The 20,468-nt window shown below is 38.7% G+C and overlaps 1 protein-coding gene across 1 annotated transcript; it reads left to right on the top strand.

Annotated features, from left to right (window-relative positions):
• The first annotated feature begins 1,284 nt into the window (after positions 1-1,284).
• Positions 1,285-18,998, top strand: MMD (monocyte to macrophage differentiation associated). The gene is made up of 7 exons (XM_084298415.1): positions 1,285-1,493; positions 7,069-7,150; positions 13,357-13,517; positions 14,381-14,455; positions 14,842-14,943; positions 15,738-15,807; positions 16,717-18,998. Exons 1-7 carry the CDS (start codon positions 1,465-1,467, stop codon positions 16,915-16,917), a joined length of 720 nt encoding a protein of 239 aa, XP_084154541.1. The 5' UTR covers positions 1,285-1,464; the 3' UTR covers positions 16,918-18,998.
• Positions 18,999-20,468: the final 1,470 nt, after the last annotated feature.

Genomic DNA, 20,468 nt, shown 5'->3' with positions numbered 1-20,468 from the left:
CCCTCCTGAAACTCGGGAGAAGCATCCAGGAACTAGCTTGGCTCTGCATTTCAGGAGCTCTCCTTTCCAGCCCCATGTTCTACCCTTGCCTTGGAGCAAAGTTGAGCGATTGCCTGTCTGCAGCACCTGGCCCAGCCCCAGCTACCGTTGCAGCAAGCCCCTGTGGGAGACTGAAAATTGCAATTCGTCCCAGAGGAGCTTATTTCATCATGAAAGGCGATAAACCAAGGGTCAAGCAAGTCTTGCTGTGGCAGTTTACAAAGCTGTTACCACCTAACCGTTTGTTAACTCCTGATGTGGAGGAAGATTTAGTAAAAGGGACTGAGGGCCATGAAAAGCCGGATTTAACTTGACTGCCAGCCAAGTGACAATGGCCACGTTTCTCTCTACAGCCTGTGGTGGAGGTGGCTGCCTGGCAGAGGTGGCACCTTCCGCTGGGGAGGCAACTCATAAACCATTGCGGCAGCGGCCAGCAGATCCCATCCCGTCTGTCTCTGCCCTGCCATAAACGATATTGATGCCGGATATAGTTTATTTGTCTAAACCGGCGGTTTGCTTTGGTGTGCCTGTACTAATTGCTTTTGTTGAGGGCTCTAACAGTTCAGATCCCATTGTAAACAAGGTCTTAGATTAGAAGACAGAAGCTTATTCAAGAATTCTCTTAATTCATGCCCCAGTTTGTACTACGAAAGGCAATTCCACGTTCATCTCATAGAAATACTGTGGACAACATTTCTTCACTCATGTAAAATAACCCTTGCTTGGAAAAATTCATGGTTTAAGTTGATAACACCTCAGTGGCTTACAGCTGGAGGAACTAGTAAAACAGCCTGCCAGGTTATCAGTAGCAGCCCAGCTGCTGTAACCTCGGCTTAGAGCACTGTAATTACTCCACGTGCAGCTCTGTGCGACGGCAGAGGCACAACTCTGCTGGAGGAGCCTGTTCTGCTCTGCTCTGTTCTGCCGGGCAGCCCCCTGCGTGCTACAGGGACAAGGGCCTTTGCGGTGCTCAGAGCCCGCCGCCACCCGGCTTCCCTCACGGAAGGACTCCTCCAGCTTCTGTAGGTTAAAAACCAGGCCTGTTTAAATAGCCGAACCCTCAGATATTTGCTTATTTTGGCGCTGTGGTGCGGCGGGCTCGCCTCACGCCGCGGCCGCCATGAAGGAGCCGCCATCCTCCCGCCATGGCGAGGGGCGGGCCGGGCCGGGAGGCCGGGGGCGGGCCGGGGCGGAGGGAAGCGGGGGCCGGGCGGGCTGAGGGGAGCCGAGGGGCCGGTTAAAGCGGCCGCCCGCAGCCGCCGCTCGCCCGCCCGGCTCCCGAGCCTCGTCGACGGACGACGCCGCGGCGGCTCGCACGCCAATGAGGGCCCGGACTCCGGCCCTCGCCGCCTCAGGAGCCGCCCGGAGCCTCCCGTCCCGACCCCCCGCTCGCCGCCGCCTGGCCGGGGCGGGCGGCCAGGACCCATGCGGCGGCTCCAGGAGAGGTTTAGGAGGTGAGGGATCCCCGGCTGCTCCCCGCGGTCAGGCTGCGGGGCTGGGGGCAGCCACCGGAGCGTTTCTCTCGGTATCGCCGGGGCTGAGGGCCGGGGCATCGCTGGCTGTAGCGGGCGAGCACACGCCGCGAGCAGCGCCTCTCCAGCGGGGCGGGAGCGGGGACCCGTGTGTCTGTTTTCACGATTTATTTATTTTATTCCCTCTCGAACTGGGTGAAGGGTCGCGCATCCGGCCGTGTGTCACAGCCCCGGTTCCCGACCCGGGACGCTCGGGCTCGCTGTGGGGCCGGGGCGGCTGTGGGATGCTGCCCGCCTTCGCCCTCACGGAACGCGGGTCCCTGAGGGGTTTGGGACCCGCAGCCCAGGAGCAGGGCTGGTAGCTGTGGGGGGCAGGCTGCCGCCAGGTGAGGCCAGGCTCTGGTAGGGCTGCCCTGCTCTGAGAAAGCGAAGCTTGGGGGTTAGCAGCAAAATAAAACTGAAAGGGAAGTGAGGGAGGGAGGGGGAAATACCAGCGCGATCAGACCTCGTTTGTGCAGCCACCCACACCTAGGGTGATGTGCTGGCCTGTCCCTGCGCCCAGATGTGCTGCACCCGCTGTGACTTCTGCCTGCGCTTTGCTTGAGGTTTTGCCTTTTGTACTTGCCTGGAGGTTGAGGAATCCTTTGGGCAGTCAGTGAGGTGCACAGATGCTTTTTTTTCCAGGACCTGATGCGTGTGTGGTACCACAACTCTTAATGGTTTCCAGGATTATAGCTGATTTCATGTAGTCTTTAGTGTCGTGCTGTAACATGAGTCTTTACATACGCAATTTCACGGATATTTCCAAACAAGTGATCTGCTTCTGATCAGAATTATTTCTGACTCAGTTGTTCAGCAATAGTAAAGATAAATTATCTGGATAGTTGCAAAACGTGACTAGGTATCTTTGAATCCAGGAAGGAAGGTACTAAGTCCAGAGGAATATGCCTCTGTTCTGAACAGAATGGATTGAATTCACAAAGAGGCGATATCTACTGATCTGGTCAGAAAGAATCAAGCTGCTTGTAAACCTGCTTATTTCTCTTCAAAATCTTACCTACGTGGTTATAAACGAAAACACGATGCTGATCAATTTTGACCTGCTTGTGGTTTTTGCTTTTCCTCTCAAAAGCAAAGAGCTTAGCCAACATAACAAATTGCTTTGGTATCTAAATATACAGCCTGGCTTAATGTATGCTGCTGCTGTTTTTGTGGAGTTGTCCCCACCTTGTTGCAATTTCTGGAGATATGCTGTTATTTGTGGTTTATGAGGTCTCCCTGGTCTCTTCTGCTGCTGGAAAGCACAAGGCAAAAAAAGATATAAAAAGAGACAATGAGCTTTTTAGGCTGCTAAAAGGAAGTGTGGGGCCTTTTGACCTGAATAAAGGAAATATACTTCCTGAAAAGAAACCCCCACACCCCCAAATCTAGATCTTTGAGACCATTATTGGTGTTTGCCATTTTTACTGATATTTTGCTTCATGCTTCAAAGAGCAATTCCATCAGCAGATGGGAATCAAGAACAAAGCAAGATTTGAAAGATGTTTTCTCTTCTGTAGTTTTGGGTATAAACTTGTGGTGATACTGGAGAACATATGCCACACAAGTATGTGCGATAGATTTAAGATTCTTTTTTATTATTATTTTTTTTTAAGTTGGGTTTGCAAGCTAAGACAAAGCATTAAGGACCCTCCAATTTTCCTCTTCCTTTCTCTCCCAGATACTGTGATCTCTTAATTCTGAAATCACTGTGAGTCATAGAGCATCTGTCCCCTTGGAAATGAACAGGAACTTGAGATCAATGGTCTCGAGGGGGGGGGGGGAACAGATTAGTCTATATATTTAAAATGCTAGTTGTTTGAAGTATTTGAAGTTCAAAGTTCAGGTTGCGTAAAGGGAATGAGGGTATGAGTTTCTCCTCCCCTGTTTTAAATGAAGTCGCATGTCTTTCTCACTGTCTTTTCCAATTCTATTGGGAATGTACTTGTTAATGGATGTCATTTATATGCTGTGAAATTATAAAGCTGGAACATTCTTAAGGCTCAAGATCTATTTGAGGCCAAGCATGACTACTTTAAACTTTTTTGCTACTTAAACTTATAATGGAGTTGAATGCAAAAGCATTCTGATCTCATGGCTGGCCCCACGTATTTACTAGTCTTGGTTTCAGAAATTTCAAATTCTAGTACAAAAAGTCAGAATATATCGTGCTTATCTATAGTAAGTCAGGAAACTTTGGAGATGCTTGTATTCTTCGTGGCTATCTGTAAGGAACTGAACATAGTACCAAGAGCTGATTATGTGGAATTTGGAGCAGCTGTGTCTGAGCAGTCAGGGGTGCTGTCCTGGCTCAATGTGTTTGTCCTCAGGCAGTGAAGCCTGCTGAGCTGAGTTAAGCTGAAAATGCTTCATCCTGATGCTCAAACTAATTTTTCAGACTCTGTAGTTATATCCATATTGTCTTCTGATGTTGAAGGAGTTAGTATTTTATGCTAAAGACCTTAGGTTGTCAGTATCTTAAATAGAGACATATATGTCCATTCTTGTGAGATACTCTGGCGTATCTCCTGATGAATGACTGCAATTTCACTAGGGCTGCTGTTAAAGAAGGTGTTGGATTGTTTGAGAATCAAAAGCATTCACTTAGAGGGGTTTCCTATAAATTGGAGTGCAGTTTCTCAGACTGTCCTGCATTTGGTAATAACCTTACTCGCTGTGTTATGGAGAGCCTTTGTTTAGGAGTAAACAGCATTTGAGTGCTGTCAGTGGAATTTCCTCTGTTAGGAAGGTGTGTATTCCTCACAATTACCTTTTTTTTCAGAAGAGGCAAACTTGACCTGTAAATAGTAGACAAAACAATGTCCCTGTATTGCACTATTCACGTTGCAGAAAACAAAAGCAGCTGTTGCCCGTGGTGTGGTTTTTCTTCCATTGCCTTGAAGAAAAAATGGAGCAGTTTTTGCCTCTATGCTAATAAGTCTACAACCAAATTCTTCCTTCGTGTTGCAATGCCCTATGTGTACATAACTAGAGGAGTAAATGACTGACTTTTTAAACTGAATGTGTCAAAATGATTTGTCCTGCTTTTGATGAGCTCTTCAACGTACTATCAGAAAGGAGCTATCTTCAAATGTCAGGTCTGTTTCTCAAAGCATTGAACATGAGCAGTCGATTGGAAATGAAGCAAACACAAGAGTGGCACTGGCTGCATTTGATTATTCCCCTATTCGACCACTTTTTGCATGATCTTCCCTCAGAAGTTGTAACACTTACAAATAGTATTATAAAAAGGCACAGGGAGATAACTGAAGTTTTTCTTGTGTTGGCACCAAGAGTGGGAAAACGTCCTTTGTGTAGATAATAGAGAAAGGATAGCTTTGTTAATATCTTTGTTCTAATCCTCTAATAGGTAATGGAAGATCCCATTAGCAGGCTACCTTCAATTATTTATAGTTCATTAGATGATAATATACAGAAGTTTTGAACAATAGAAATTGTGACACTAATACTGAGGAGAAGCTTATTCCTTTGTGTTCTTCAGGTTTTTTGTAGCCTCTCTTGTAAGACCTCCAAGGAACCAACACGGCCTCTGGGGAAACTTAATAATATTCTAGATGTAATCAGTGGAAGGTTTTCTGTGACTTTGAGTCTATGGAGTTGAGCAAGGACAGTCTAATCCTGGTCACTCAACTGAGCCAACAGATGCTTTTATTTTTAAATGTTTTCCAAACTTGGAAGCAGAACTGAGTGAACTGAATGTTCCATCTTTAGATGATGTTGAGATGGTCTTCAGCAGCTGTTGAAGGTCTGTATGCACAGGGCAACAATATTGTTTTCCAAATGTTCCGCAAGCCTGTGCATATGACTACAATTTTATTATCCTCTTAGAGAAGCGTTGTTTTTCACTGGCAAAAAAAAAATGCCATTACATTAACTTCCTTGGAACTATTCATTTGTAACAACATTTTGTACTCAGCTTCTGTGACTAAAATTCACTTTTTTTTTTTTTTTTTTTAATCCTTTACATTCATAACATTTGAAACATTTTTTTTTTTTTGAAATTGCCATAATTTGGACATGGTGATACTGTGTTACTTTATCAAGGCTGTTTAAGTCTTAGCAAATTTCATATATCAGTTTAGAAAAAAAAAAAAAAAAAAGGTTTTATTAAATGTTTTGTAAACCACGTATCCTATCCCAGAAATCAGGAACTGCTTGCTCAGACAAGATTCTGGTTAAGTGGGGCTTTTTTGGTGTGTGTTTTTTTTCTTTCCCCCTTTTTTCTCCCCGTTTTGAAATTAGTCAATATTTTATAGATGTCCCAAAATAGGACTGTTTCCTCACTTAAACCAGGAGGGACGTGAGGCAGGACCAAAGTTTTTCTAACAAAATATATATTAAATATAAATATTGCTGTACATAAATATTGCTAATAAAGCTGTTCTCAGTTCTGAACATAGACACGTTCTGTATTTGTTGTGAAGCTGTTCTTGCCTTGTTGGATACCTAATTGCCAATGCATAGTTTTATAATAGTCAGCCATAACCTGGAATATACAAAGAGAATTTATTAGTGAAAGCAGCTCTTTTGTATGACAGTAGGCTGCGCTGGGCTAACATGCTTGTAGTAGCTTGTGACTTTGATTTTTGACTGGTTGTGTATGGATGTGTGCTGGTTTTCCAAGGTTTTTATGCACACGCTTAATTTTCGTATTTTCACAGAAACAACCTAAATATTGGGCTCCTTGGAATAGTTAAGCACAACATTTGTTTTGGCTAGTTCTTCCATAACTTTCTCAAGTTTCATCATACTTGGTTTGACTTGCATAGGCTTTGTTTGGTGAGATTGATTGTTTGTTAGGTAATGTTTGAAAATTCTTAGAGAAAAAGATGGAATGTCATGGAAATCCCCTTGAAATGGTTCCTCTTCTGAGGTAACCATTAGTATATCCTTTCTTCTCTGTGTAACTTCTTTTAGTTACAGATAGAAGATAGCACTAGCCACAAAGAAAAAAACTGTGCCATCTGACACTCCAACAGCAAATATTGCTTGCTATAAGAGTAGAAAAGACAAAGTTCAAGTTGACTTACTCTGAAGTGTTATATGTGTAGAACTGGAATATTGCTGGAGTTTCAAGAATTTCTTTCAAGTAGAGTAACCCTTGGCAGCTATGATGAAGGTCACAATTCAAGAAAAAATTGAGTCTTTATTATGTAATTAAAATGGGAGAGAGTTAATTCTTTATTTGACCAAGCAAGTGGAAAAGAGGAGGTATAATTTCTATATGCAACTTCTGTTAAATGAGAAAAACATCGGTTAAAGATTTAAAATAAATGAATAAATAAATAAATAATTCTGTGATTGTCTGTGTACTGAATAGTCAACTGATCTTTCTGGTAAGAGAACATATTTGAGGAAAAATTTGAATTTTAATAATAGTTACCTTAAACGTGTCTGTACACATTTTTAATGTTACTGGGTTGGAGGTATTCCTTCATGATGCTCCAAAGAGATGGTTTATTAACTTCCCTAACAGTACTCCTTAATTATTCAACAGGTTCATGAACCACCCAGCTCCAGCAAACAGCCGCTACAAACCCACTTGCTATGAACATGCTGCTAACTGTTACACACATGCAGTAAGTACTATTTTTTTGAACTCTGTGTTTTGGTATTTTTCTTATATGGCTAAATACTTAACTTTGCCCAAGTGTTGTATTTATAACTGTTCTGCTTTTTCTGTGTAAGCTTCAGCTGTAACAGCCCATTAAATGTAACACTAACTAGATGTCTGGTAATCACCAGTCCTCGTTCTGAATCTCTAGAAGTTCCAAAGTCTTCTCAAGATTCCCTTTTACCAAAGTTAGCTTCATGTTTTTAGGTGGTTTTACCTTGTGCCAATGAAAGGATGACTGCAAATAAGTAAACATATTAGTTAATCTTTCAAGTCAGATTTCCTGGTGCTGTGCTCATGTAGTAATATGGGAATTCTATACTGGAAGAATAAGAGATTTATTCAGGTTAGAATGCAAAGGATTCATTTAAAAACAAACAACAACAACAAAAACATAATAATGTGGATAATAATAGCTCGAAAAGCAAAAATGGCTTAGTTCTGATACTAAATATCTGTAAACTGATTTTTTGATTTTTCTTCAATTCCCTCTTTTGAAAGGTACAGTAACAATGCTGATTGTAAATGCTAGACAGCCTTAAAAATCCTAGTCTGCCCTTATTTTCATAATGTAAAGACCCATACTAGATTTGAATATGTGATATGTAAACAAAATAACAAAAGCAGTCCCACTTCTTTTTTGCAGTTGGAAAGAACTCTTAAAAACTTTTTAATTTAGCATTTGCTCTTTTATAAAGGCAGCCAGTGCTTCTCATTGGTCTCTTGTTTTACTCCAAACATTTGAAGTATGTTTGACTTTGGCCACTTTTTTTTTTTTTTTTTTTTTTTTTATCTCCAATGTATCTGAGTGAGCCACAGATACAAATACTCATGGTGCGGTGCATGGGACTCTTCAGTCCTTTAAGAATGGAGCTCTACCTAGATCATTCCTGTGTATTTTATAAATAGCAAACATGCAGCTCTGTGTTGCTGGTAGAAATGGAATCTTCTTGGTTTACTTACAGAAAAGCTGACTGAAGCTTGTGTGTGTTTTTTAAGCCAAGGGTCTCTTGTACAACATTAGACAAATAAGCACATATTTACATAGAGAAATGAAGCAACATTCTGTTAGTTTGCATAAGTATGTAGTTTATCTCCTAATCCTTGTACAAATCCTGGCCAAAAAGTTGGCTCTGAAGATATCTAGCAGAAGTTCCTGTACTCTTTAGCAATTCTAGGCTTCATCTAGTTGAACAATAGGCCTGTTAGCAGCAGGTTACAGCCAAGGTGTCATATCAGTATTTTGTGGTATAATACTGTTTATGGTAAATCTGTCTAATTCCAATTCTGAACAGTCAAGCTACATGCTAAAATCTACCATGATCTGCTCACAACTTGGGCATATGTTACTATATTTTCTTCCAAAGCGTATGTTATAAAGTAAAGTATATGTTATAGTATAGTAAGTTTTCATTAGGTAGTGACATAATATATACAAAATAGCTTACGGTTAACAGCAATGATTCTCCATTTTCCTCCTATTTCTTTTTACTTGCAATTCAGAAAACAGTCAACTTGTATTTTACAAGCATAACTGTAGTCCTCAGGTAGGTATCTCTTCTGGCTTTGACTTAAAAATATATGGTAGTCAGTTTAAGCACGTGCTTCAAAAACATTAAATAATAAATGGGGATACAGAATCCCATACGTCGCTTTTTGATTCGATATTTAAAAGATAACTTTGTGTAGCATAATAAGGTGTCTTCAAATTTCTTACTAGAAAGGCTGTTTAAAATGTCTTCTAACAGTAAATGAAGCACTGACTTGTCTTTAGTCACTAGGAGACAGGAAGGGCAGCTAAGCAGTTAAATGTAGAGACAGAAAAGACTGATCTCTGTTTAGAAGAACAGGAAGGAAACTGTTTGAGAAGCAGGAGTAATAAGCATTTGAATTGTAAGGTAAGCTAAATCAAAGCGTTGGGCAAGTTGCTATTTAATCTTGAATTTTTTTAGTGCTTGTAAGGTTTATCAGACAAAAGGCATGTTCTGATGTATAAAAACTTCAGAATTTAGGCACAACTTGTGTTATACTGCTCTAAAAGCTTCTTCCAACTGCCTTGAAAGGAGGAACTATTCTTAAAATGAGTTCTAGTTTTGGTTTGTACAGTGCATGGAAAAAGTGTAAATATTTCAAAAATGAGGCTTGGAGCATTTTTCCAGGCCATTGGAGCATGGAAAGAGGAATCATCAAAATTTCAGAAGTGCTCTTATGATGAAAATGTCTCAGTTCTACCTGACTGATAGTAGCAGTTTCTCTGTCCTCTGTATAGTGCAAAACCCAAGTCACCAGTAGGTTTCTTGTTCCATGATGCTTGTCTCCTTATTTGTGAAAATTCATGAGTAGAGAGGCACTACATGGCTTCAGGGCTGCAATTGTGGAGCAGGAAACTAGAGATAGATGGACCACAAAAAACTGTTTAAGTGTCACGTGGCTTTTTTGGCTGCTTGGTTGGTCTTTGTCTTCCTTTTCAAAGAGGAACTGTAGGGGCTATCGTTATGCTATTAGCATTCCTCTCTCAATAAAGGGCACATGAGAGCCATGTATGCGCTCTCCCATGGTAATACATGCTTTGCCACAGTGGCTTGTACATCAAAGGTCATGTTGCTGACTATATGACCTGTGTAGTCTTGTGTGCAAAGAAAATAACTTAAGTTGGCATGAATGTTCCAGACAAAAGCAGTTTTTAATGGTTTTTTTAAACCTGTCTGTGGGAGAGATTCCATGCAGAACTATGGAAGAAATACAGATAAAATACTGACCGAAATATCAGTTTTCTCAGCAACCCCAAAAGAGATGGGAGATACCTATAAACTGATACCTAGAGAGTGTAATTTCACTCAAGTATGCCTGCTCAGATCTACAGCAACTATTTCTGGATCTTTCTTTGTGCCTTAGTTTTTTACAGTGGCTGTTATTTGTGACAGCAGTGGTTGTGGTAGTCAGTTTCTACAATATATATCTAGTGGGGATTGCACCTAAGCTGCCTCTTAAGGATTCCATCCCGTAGCTGTAAATAAATATATTGTAATCCTTTGTCATCTTTTTGTGTTGTTATTGTAACTTCAGGCTCATTTTGTTCTGGCATATCTCCAGAGAACTTTTGAAACTGTTGCCTTTCTCTCATTCTGTAAATCCTGCCAGCCTCATTTCTGCCTTAGCAAGTATTAGTAAAGGCAATGGAGTCAGTAAAGTGGAGCATCATGGGTCTTTTGTTGTTCACGGTATGTTAAGTTGGTGGGTGACAGTTTCCATTTGGAAGAATTGTACTTCATGATGAAATAAGCAAAACTTCTTTAACTTCTAGCTAATTTTATTATTAGGAATGTCGCCAACTTAGATATGCTATGTCATTCCTGTGAAGTGACAGCACAATCACATTCGTTCTATCAATTCTGATTATTTGACTAAGTTTCTGGTAATTATCCCCCCCTCTTAAAGGACTGATTGCTTCTGTATTCTGAAGAATACTCTTCTTGTGCTAGTGACTTTTTAAAATGAAGATGTCTTGTTGAGCTGACTAGTGCTGCTTTTTTTGTGAGATGGAAATTAAATTTAATAGAGTCCATTGTAACACATGGTATGGTGTTAGAACCTAAAGAACTTTTATCCAGTTGTCTGGAACAGCAGAGTATCATTTCTGGATTTTGTTTTTAATCTAGCTATTTTTGGTCAGAAAAAAAGCAATAGAACATCTCTTGTTTAGTCTAACTGTTCCCATGATGCATATTGGGCACAGAGGCGAAGTGTTTCCAAATAGAATACTTAGGGAGAAAAATAAAACACAATAAATCCTTCTCATGTTAGTATGGTATTGTTCCCTGTGAGAAATAGAATCATTCGTTAGAGACCCGACAAGGCAGAAAAGAGATGAATTCAGCCCTTCAGCCACGTACTCATTTTTGGCTGTATTCTTTTCTCTGAAGGTGCAAAGAAAGGATCAGAAAATTGCTTGTTTTTAATCCTGAAACTTTATATACAATAGGTTTTGAAAAAAGCAATTGGCAGTGAATTATGTGTTGGTCCGTTTGAACATTATGCATTATAGCTTATCTTGTGAAACACTTATTTTAGTAGACTGATAAGAAGCCGGGATATCTCCATAAGAAAGGCAAGATACTCTGTAATATCTAAATCTAGTTTCCTTGGAGGGCTTCTTTCCTATAAGAAGGTCTTAATTAGAGCTCCAGGTGGAATCTCTGAGCTGCTCATGCCTAGGCCTTTAACAGAGATTTAGCAGGGATTTGTCATGCTTGTGACACTTGTGGATACAGAATATCTCTGAAACTTTTCAGTTCTCTGTCAAGTTTAGTCACATTGAAATTTGTATCAGAAATAGGGAAGCAAGCTGACAAACGTGGATACAGCATGATCCTGCAGCTTAAAGAAACCCAGCTAAAAAAACTTCTGGAGCTTAGCATTTTCGTGTCTCCTACAAATATGAAATGAAACAACTGTCACATCTAATCAGTTCCCTGCTGTCTCAAGGGCTTCAGCCACACTTTAAACTGTATACCATATGTGGAAATCAGGAGTGACTAATCTCCAGAGGAGTGAAACAGTTTTTAACCTTACTTGAATTTGTGGGCTCTCCAGGATACATATATGGAAATCTGTGGTTTTGTGCTAAACAAGAAGCCAGACTGGAAGACTATTTTTGGCCTTGAAGTGTGTGAGGTCAACTTCCATAGTCTCGTTGCAAAACTCAAAGTATTTTCACCCCTGGTCCAAATGCTGTAGACACAAGAATGATGTACTTCTCATTTGTATGGCTCTACTGCTTTTGGTTTGAATGTACCAAGCTTTGCAGAAAGGAAGAAGCTATAAGTGTAATGAAGTGACAGGTGATGTACTTCAAAATCCAGAAGTAAAAGCATTGTTTTGTCATTTTTTTTTTTAACCCTTTCTCTGGATTAACCAGCTGGTTTACAGATTCATTCAGTATGCTGTGCATCTTTTGAACCATAGCTGTGATCAGAGCCTCAATTTCTTGTCTGCAAGTAGATACAGAACAAAGATAGTGCAGGCTAGACCAGAACTTTGTGCTCTAAGCTATCAAACCTGTAGTGCATAGCAGAATTGCCAATTTGTTTAAACATTAGTGGTTCCTAGCTTTGTTTAGTATGTGAGACTTAGGTTGACCTATAAAGTATTTAACCTCTGAAGTCTATTTACAATTCCAGTGACTTAATTCATGTTTAAGATATACAGCAGGGTCTAAAAAGGAACATTTACAGGGTTTTTAACTTAAAGACTGATAAAGATACCCTTTCATAGTAGAAGGAGACAGGTAGAAATGTCTGAGACAGCAGGCTCTATTCTCTAAATATTTAATTGGACATGTTTTTTTTACTTCCTCCCCCGTCCCCCAAAATGAGACAAAGATGAATGAAGTAATTTATCCTGGAAAGGAAAATGATTGTATGAAACCTGCAGCCCACCTCTTAGATACTTCACGTGAGCATGCTAATACCATCGTGATGTTATAGTAGTAGTAACTTTGGAAAATCTGAATTAAAGCTGCTGGAGAGGCAGATGGTAAGGCAAACAGTCTGGGATACACTGCAATATAAGAACTTCATATTTGTGCATTAAGAATCTTCATAGAAGTCTGCAGGTAATTTATTTCATATCTAAAACCCAAGCTCTGCAAAACCTTTGCTTAGTTCTGTTACCTGCTATTTAACTGCACACTTTGAAATACTTTTTTTCATTTTGAGATTTATTTCTTTTGGTCTGTTCTGTGCTTAGCCTCTGCACAAGTGGCAGTTTAGATCTGAGTCTAGAGTAAGATTAAAACCTTTATAGAAATACAAAGCAGGATGGGGAGGGGAAAAAAAAAGCTAGTCAGACTTCATAAATCCTTTTGTTTGATTTTGTATCATGGCTAGAGGAGCTAGTAGCTTATCCTAATTCCATGTGAGGAGAAACTTTGTTTCTGTTTGGAGCAGGTATAACCTAGCTGTCTGAGACACTGCCAAAGTCTAGACCCTTGTGTGTCAACTTAAAACTAAATGAAAAGTTTGTTCCAGGTGAAGGCTGCCATCAAATGTCATACACATAATACTGCAGCATGCTATAAAACCATCCACCCTGCTGTTGCAGTACTGTGGGTAGTTACATTTGTAGCAAGTACAGTCTTAACATTTGTTTGTATTTTGTTTTGGGTTTTAGTTCCTTATTGTTCCTGCAATTGTGGGTAGTGCCCTTCTCCACCGGCTTTCTGATGATCGATGGGAAAAGATAACAGCATGGATGTATGGCATGGGGCTCTGTGCGCTCTTCATTGTCTCCACAGTATTTCACATAGTTTCTTGGAAGAAGAGTCACTTAAGGTATCGTTATAGCTCTTGTATATGATGTTTTATTTATTTTCATGTTCTGTGATGTTTTAACACTGTATTTCTAAAGTAGTCAAAAAGTAATGATTTTACAGAAAGTTGGGGTAGTGCCTTGTAGTGAATCACTTCAAAACAAACAAACAAACAGCAAAACAAAATAAACCAAACCCTTGATTCTGTTGGAAGAAATAGTGAGCCAAGTTCATGTGCAAACAAACCTACAATGTCTGGTGCCTTAGGGAAGGGTTTTTTTTTGTTCTTCCAATGCAACTGATAACCTAGTGGGTCTTAATCTAGCAATTGCATTGGAAAAATGTAATACAAGTGCACGGTGGATATAAGCCCATTTTAGAAATGAGGACTGCTTGGGACTATGGCATGCTCAAGTACTTTAAGTAACACAGAGTGTGCCAAGAGAATAAAAATGTGATACATGGCTAACAGCTTTGAGAGCAAGGGTGCAACAGGAAAACCAAGATGTGATTTTTCTTTGTATCTTTTATTACCCCTATATAATTCTGGGCCATAAATTGCATTTAACTGGTAGTAAAAAGAAAAGTTTCTGGATTAGGTAGGGTTGATGTGACAAAACTCTGCCTCCTTGACAGTGAGCAGAATGTATGATGAGATGGAGAAAGGGAGAGGGATGGAAGAGCGCTCATCTCCTACATGTCTTGCTTATGACTTTGTGACATAGAAGAAAAGTCAACAGTCCTCCAAATGGTTTTAAGAGGTTAAGGAGATGATGGTATTTCCCCCGAAGTAATTACAAAATGTGTCAGGAAAATGTGGTGATACAAAAATTACAAAAATCTTTTCAATATCTTCCTTGATGAGCTTGTTCTTTCTCCTACTAGGACAATGGAGCATTGCTTTCACATGTGTGACAGAATGATGATCTACGTCTTCATTGCAGCATCATATGCACCGTGGTAAGAAGTCTGAAGCACAGCTTCAGAATTAAAGCTTTTCCCAATGTAAACAGGCTATCATTGTGACATTTCACATTCTATAGGTGTCTTCATATAAGCAATTGACTACATTCTGTATTGTGCAATGAAACATAATAATCCCCTGGGATTTGCAGAACAGGAAGTAGTATTTGAAAGCACTAGAAAGCTGTTTGTTTATGTATATTCCACATTGTGCTGTGGTCACATCAATATAAACATACCTTCTGCTGCTGCATGTCCAAATATTTTTCTCCCTCATTGTGCTTATGTTATAGCTCTAAATATATATTTTTATCAAGCCTCCTACTCTTGTGTCAATATGCTTCATTCATTAATTTTGTCTGTTGAAATCTCTGTACTTCCAGGCTAAATCTACGTGAGCTTGGACCTCTAGCATCTCACATGCGTTGGTTTATCTGGCTGATGGCTGCTGGAGGAACCATTTATGTATTTCTCTACCATGAAAAGTAAGAATTATTATTTGCATTCAGCTTTAAACTGTGTGGTTTTCTTAAAGTATCTGGCCTTTTGTAGATGGAAATGAGATCTTTGAGATGGTGGAAATAAATGATGCGTGATGCAAAATTCTGTCTTGTCAAGCGATAAGTGTATTCACTCTGTCATAACCTGTCTTTAGGGTATATTGTTGTCTCCTCTTAAAGGGGTGGGAGGGAAGTATCTAATTTTAAAACTTCTTTACTACAAGAAAACAGGAAAGAGTGGGTAATGCAAAAAAAAAAAAAAAAAAAAAAGACTTCTTAATGCCACTAATTTATGCAGTAATATGTATAGATTATACTGCATACATATCAAGATTTACTAATTCCTGCTACCTTCTAATAGTAGTAGTAGTGTTTCTAATTTGAAATATGTGTCTTGGAGTTTGACAAGTTCTAGAGCCTGCTCTTACATACTTTCAGTGGGCAAGACAGACTGTTCTTTGTTTTGGCAATGAGCTGTTGAGCTTCTTCTCAAATTAGAGAATATGAGTTGTCTGAATATTTTATTCTCATTAGTATTTAATGCAAATGAATGCATCTAGGCAGTATTCAGTGAAGAAGGTATTGTCTGCAGCTGCAGCATGCACAGAGATAAATAACAGCTTTATTGTTGTAATAAAACATATCTGTGTGAAAAGCTTTATGAGAAATTGAATGGACTCATGCTAACATAAAATCTTAGACATACCTTCTTTATTGTTGAAGGAGATGTTTGTATTTTATGTACTCCACCTTAAATGGTTCTTTTTGCTCTATTTTAGGTATAAGATCGTTGAGCTCTTTTTCTACTTAGCAATGGGATTTTCTCCTGCTCTGGTAGTGACCTCCATGGTAAGGAATGTGATTGACTTTACAAATATACAAACTTTCCTTTTATAACTGTTTTAAGATCTGGTGCAGCTCTGTTTCTTTTGAAAAGATCTTAATTATAGTCCACCATAATTATAAATTTTCCCTGCAGAAGAACCAAATATAGTCAGCAATATTTTTGGATTTATAGCTTACATTCAGTGAAATGTTATCTTCTTTTGTTGAATCTGGGCCATGGCATCTAGATAAAAAAGAACTTGGGTTCCAAACATCATTAAGATCCCCACCCCTGAAAGGATATTGGATGTAATAAGTCATTTACCTTGATTTTAGTAAAAATGATGAAGATACAAAATATATTAACCTGTCATGGAATGCTTCTAAATTTTACTGTTCATGAATGTTTCTGATGCCTGCTCAAGACTTAGAAGTTGGGAGAGAAGCTTTCTTTAGGACAGTAGAATAAAATTCTGATAACAAATTGTCCTTTTTTCTTGGTATGTTGAAAAGCTGTAGGTAAAATCTAATCAATTGATTCTGTGGTCTGGGTCAAAATGGGGAAAGTAAATTGACTCTTGCCCCTTTTAAAAATGACTTATGTGGAACAAAGCTAGCTTTTTGTCTCTTACTAGAGGCTTTTCGTTCCAGTGAAGGAGGGCAAAATTGAATGGATGAGAAGTAGTTGAACTCTATCAGACTAATGCATTGTATTTGAGAAACATGATTTCTCAGCAATTGGCTTTTTCATGCTTGTCTGCTCTGCTAACAAAACAAGCCTGAAGCAAAATATCAGACTTGTCTTAACTTCTGATTTATCCTACTATTACTTCTATTGTTCTATTGAAACATATTGTATAAATATAATGTATTATACGAAGTGTAATTCAATGTTGTATACGGTTTTCTAATTTGTCTGTTAATTATTGTCAGAGCAACACCGATGGACTTCAGGAGGTTGCCTGGGGAGGCTTGATATATTGTCTTGGTGTGGTGTTCTTCAAGAGTGATGGAGTCATTCCTTTTGCCCATGCCATCTGGCATGTATTTGTGGCCACAGCAGCTGCTGTTCATTACTATGCCATTTGGAAGTACCTTTACAGAAGTCCTGCAGACATCATTCGTCACTTATGATATATACATATATATCAGAGTGGGGGGAGTAATCTGCACTTGGCCTCTGTAACAGTATTATTTGACTTAAGGAATTCGGGGAAATTGGAAAATTGCACAGAAAAACTGCACTGACATTGGTAGTTCTCTGAACACAATTACTGTGAACTGATGTTGTGTGTGTCCTGGAATTGTCCTTCGTATGGCAAGTGCTGTAAATAACTAAGATACTGTACTGCAGTACTAAGAGTCCATTCCATGTTAGTAGAACTGGCTACCTGATGTTTACAAATAAATTTTGTATTCTAGTTTAACTTTACAATTTTTAACTACATGAATTTTTCTAAATTAGTGATTCAAGTGAAGTCAGTGCAATAGCAAAAATGTAACTTCTGATTTGAACTTGGTTTCTGTCACCTTTCCACTAGTCATTTATTAAACATGAATCACAGATGAATGACCTTTTACCACCCATTATCTTGATATAATGTGACTTTTATAGAAACTTTTTGTGTTTTTTGTAAACTTTAAAAGTACATTTACTGAACTGAAAACATAGAACTGTCATCTATGCAGTTATTCATGTTGCAAAATCTATTGCAAGAAATGGTTACATTCCACATACTGTACTGACAAGCAAACATACCTCTTCCAAGGGTTATATTATAAGTGTAATTATAATAACCACTTTTGCAAACTAAAATATAAATGTTCATCTGCTGAGTTTGAATGTGGTAATATTCTGCTCATCTATAGTACCATGTAAACAGCACCTTAATTTGGCTCTATATGTGATAGAGATGAAGTGCGTTAAAGAAGTAATTAACACAAGTTTCTTCTCAAGATTCCCAGTTCAACTCTCTGCTGCCCAATAAAGCAGCAGTTTGGATGAAAGCTGACATCAGACCTTGGCAGTATCAAGGAAGGTGCCCAGTTAATATCACGTTATCCAAAACGGTTAGTAACTTTTCCAAAATATGTATACATATATTGGTGCTGTAATACTAAAGCTTGGATTTTTCAAGGGGATTTGAATTGGCCAGCAGAACCACTTCCCACCAACTTTCATTTGGGTCATTGACTGACGTTTTGTTGGGAAATCCTTGTCAGAACAGCAGGTAGAGAGCAACTGCTGACCACTTTGAATTCATGGCTATTGGTTCTTCACAAGCACAGCCTTTCAGGGAGGAAAGAGTGAAGAACTTGATTCAGTGGCACTTGTCATTCTAGGACTTAACACAGAGTAAAACTGGTCTTCAATTGTATTGCTGTCTTTCTACAGAGGAAAACAAAATGTGGTAGTAAGTCACGATTGTAGAACATGTGCATTAAATGACCAGTTGTAGAAGAGTCATTGTAATACTGTTTATCCAATAATTGTAATCTGTCCCACTATATAATGAATGTCTTATATTAAGATTGACTTTATCCTTTTTCTAATTTACTGTTTTTCATGTCAGTATTCAAAAACAAGCAAAACTCGTTGCCTTTTTCAGATTTTGTTCTGAATATTGCCTATCTTCAAATGATAAGTAGCAAGATAGGGATGTTTTTCAAGGTACCGTTTAATATTGCACCTAGATTTGTCAGTGGGTTGCATATTTTAGATTATATACATTTGTAAACGGAACTTAACAAGAGGGACAAACTTTAGATTTAAGGCATTGAAGAAGAGTTGCTGTACAGTGTTAGTAGATGATTGGAGAAACAGCATCACTACAGCAGAGTAATTAACTGCCCCAAAAAAGTACAAATGGGACAACTGGGCAGGTAATTCCAAGTACAAGTCTCACATCTGGATGCCTCAGTTTTTTAACATTGTGTGTATTTTAGTATTTTCCACTTTTTGTGATTTCATATATTTTGTTTAAATGCAGTACTGTTAAAACCACTAAAACCCATGTAAAGGTTTTCTGTAGTCAAAAGTGAAACTATTGCTTGAATATGTTTGTTTTAATTTTAAGTTAATTTTTCATGGCATTGCTTTTTGGAGTGTTTGAAATGGTTTTTAAAAATTTCAATTCGCCAAAAATATTTTGAATTACTGTATTCTAGTCAATATGATATTGAATGTACTAGACTAACAATAAACATTTTGTGCAATTTGGAAACCCTTGTATTCCTGTATTGATATATCTTCCCCCTCTGATACTTAGGCAGGGAAGTAAGGGAGTAACACTGCTGCTCCTGATGACAAACAACATCATGCTTGCACAGTTAACTCTATAAAAAATACAGGAAGGATTACATTTCAAATGATTCCATCTGTGCTGTGGGTGTAGAAGATTTTATTTGTGTAAATTTTGGTCAATGTTGGGACCTTGCTACTTTTGCCATTTTAGATCAGCTTTCTCATTTGTACTGTTCAAATATGCAACACTAAAATACATGATTTTCCTCTTATTCTTGTAGGTGTATTATTGCATAAATTATAGACAAGCTGAAAGAAAAATGCATTTCTGTCTGCAAAACAAATATTATGTCAATTAGCCTTTTGTGTTCCATTCCCCACCCCCCTCTGCCAGCTAATTGAGCTCTCCAGGCTGATTCCTCCCAGGAGTAACAATAGTGCTTTTTCTGGTAATGCTCTGCAGTAACAGAGATGCAATTTCTTTGTCTTCTGGAAGCAAATTTTTTTAAAAGCATTTCCTCCTCTAGTATCTATGTCTCTAGGTTTTAGAATTACAACAAGTACACTGAGTCTAAATGAAGCAGCAATAGCAAGCTTTTTGGTTTTGCAAATGCATCTTTCCAGAGATGCCCAGGATGCAACAGGTAGTTAGGGTACTAGGGAGCTCTGCACCTTTGTGGTGAAATGTGTCTGCTGATGAATTGCACCCTCAGCCTCAATCGTGGACAGGAAAAATAATCCAGCACATTGTCATGAGAAGCTGCTGACCTCTTTCAACTATTGCTATTTGATATGCTTGCAGTAGCTTTCCCTCCCTCCTGAGTCTTCGTTAAGCCTAAAGCTTTACACTGTTTGCTGGAAATGCAGTCTGCTGCTGTTACTTTCAAATGATTTCAGAAAGTGAATTAATAGTGAGTTACCTGAAGGGATTCACTGAAGAACTTAGGCTAGAGTATGCTGTTTGTTTGGTTTTTGTATTTCAATGATTTTTTTCAATTATTTTTTTTCCTCTGTTAACAAAAGCAGCCATAAAAGAGACTTCTTTTTCAGTTGTCTTCCCCATATCCCTCTTAATTATTTCTGATTATCATAAGAAATTGTATTACTGTCTCCAAGTTCTAGGAAAGTAATAAAGTCTGTTCAAAGGAGTCTCAAGTGTCTTAAATGGCTTTTTCAGCCTTTGCTGTATCTATTGGACTGAAAGCTTTTTTATCAGTTTCCCCAAATTTTTAAGGATACCTAAATTGTGGAAATTGATATTAGCAGTTATAAGATGGTTATATTTAATGTTTTTTACACATTTCTATTCTGTTGTGTTTTTTTTTTTCTAGTTTGAATGCCAAGCCTGTGTCTCTTAGGCAGCACTCCTGTTACATATCCCAGCATTGCCACAGTATCAGTAGTACGCTGAATGGAATAACACACTTACTGGGGTCAGGGC

This window comes from Netta rufina, assembly GCF_964035555.1.
Source record: "Netta rufina genome assembly, chromosome: 19".
Taxonomy (NCBI): Eukaryota; Metazoa; Chordata; class Aves; order Anseriformes; family Anatidae; genus Netta; species Netta rufina.
This window is presented reverse-complemented; position numbering and strand designations above follow the sequence as displayed.

Excerpts from the sequence above, each read along its gene's own strand:
- MMD (XM_084298415.1), top strand. The coding sequence starts at position 1,465 with ATGCGGCGGCTCCAGGAGAGGTTTAGGAG. Across the intron at positions 1,494-7,068 it reads CTCCAGGAGAGGTTTAGGAG|GTTCATGAACCACCCAGCTC; the intron begins GTGAGGGATCCC and ends ATTATTCAACAG. Across the intron at positions 13,518-14,380 it reads TGGAAGAAGAGTCACTTAAG|GACAATGGAGCATTGCTTTC; the intron begins GTATCGTTATAG and ends TTCTCCTACTAG.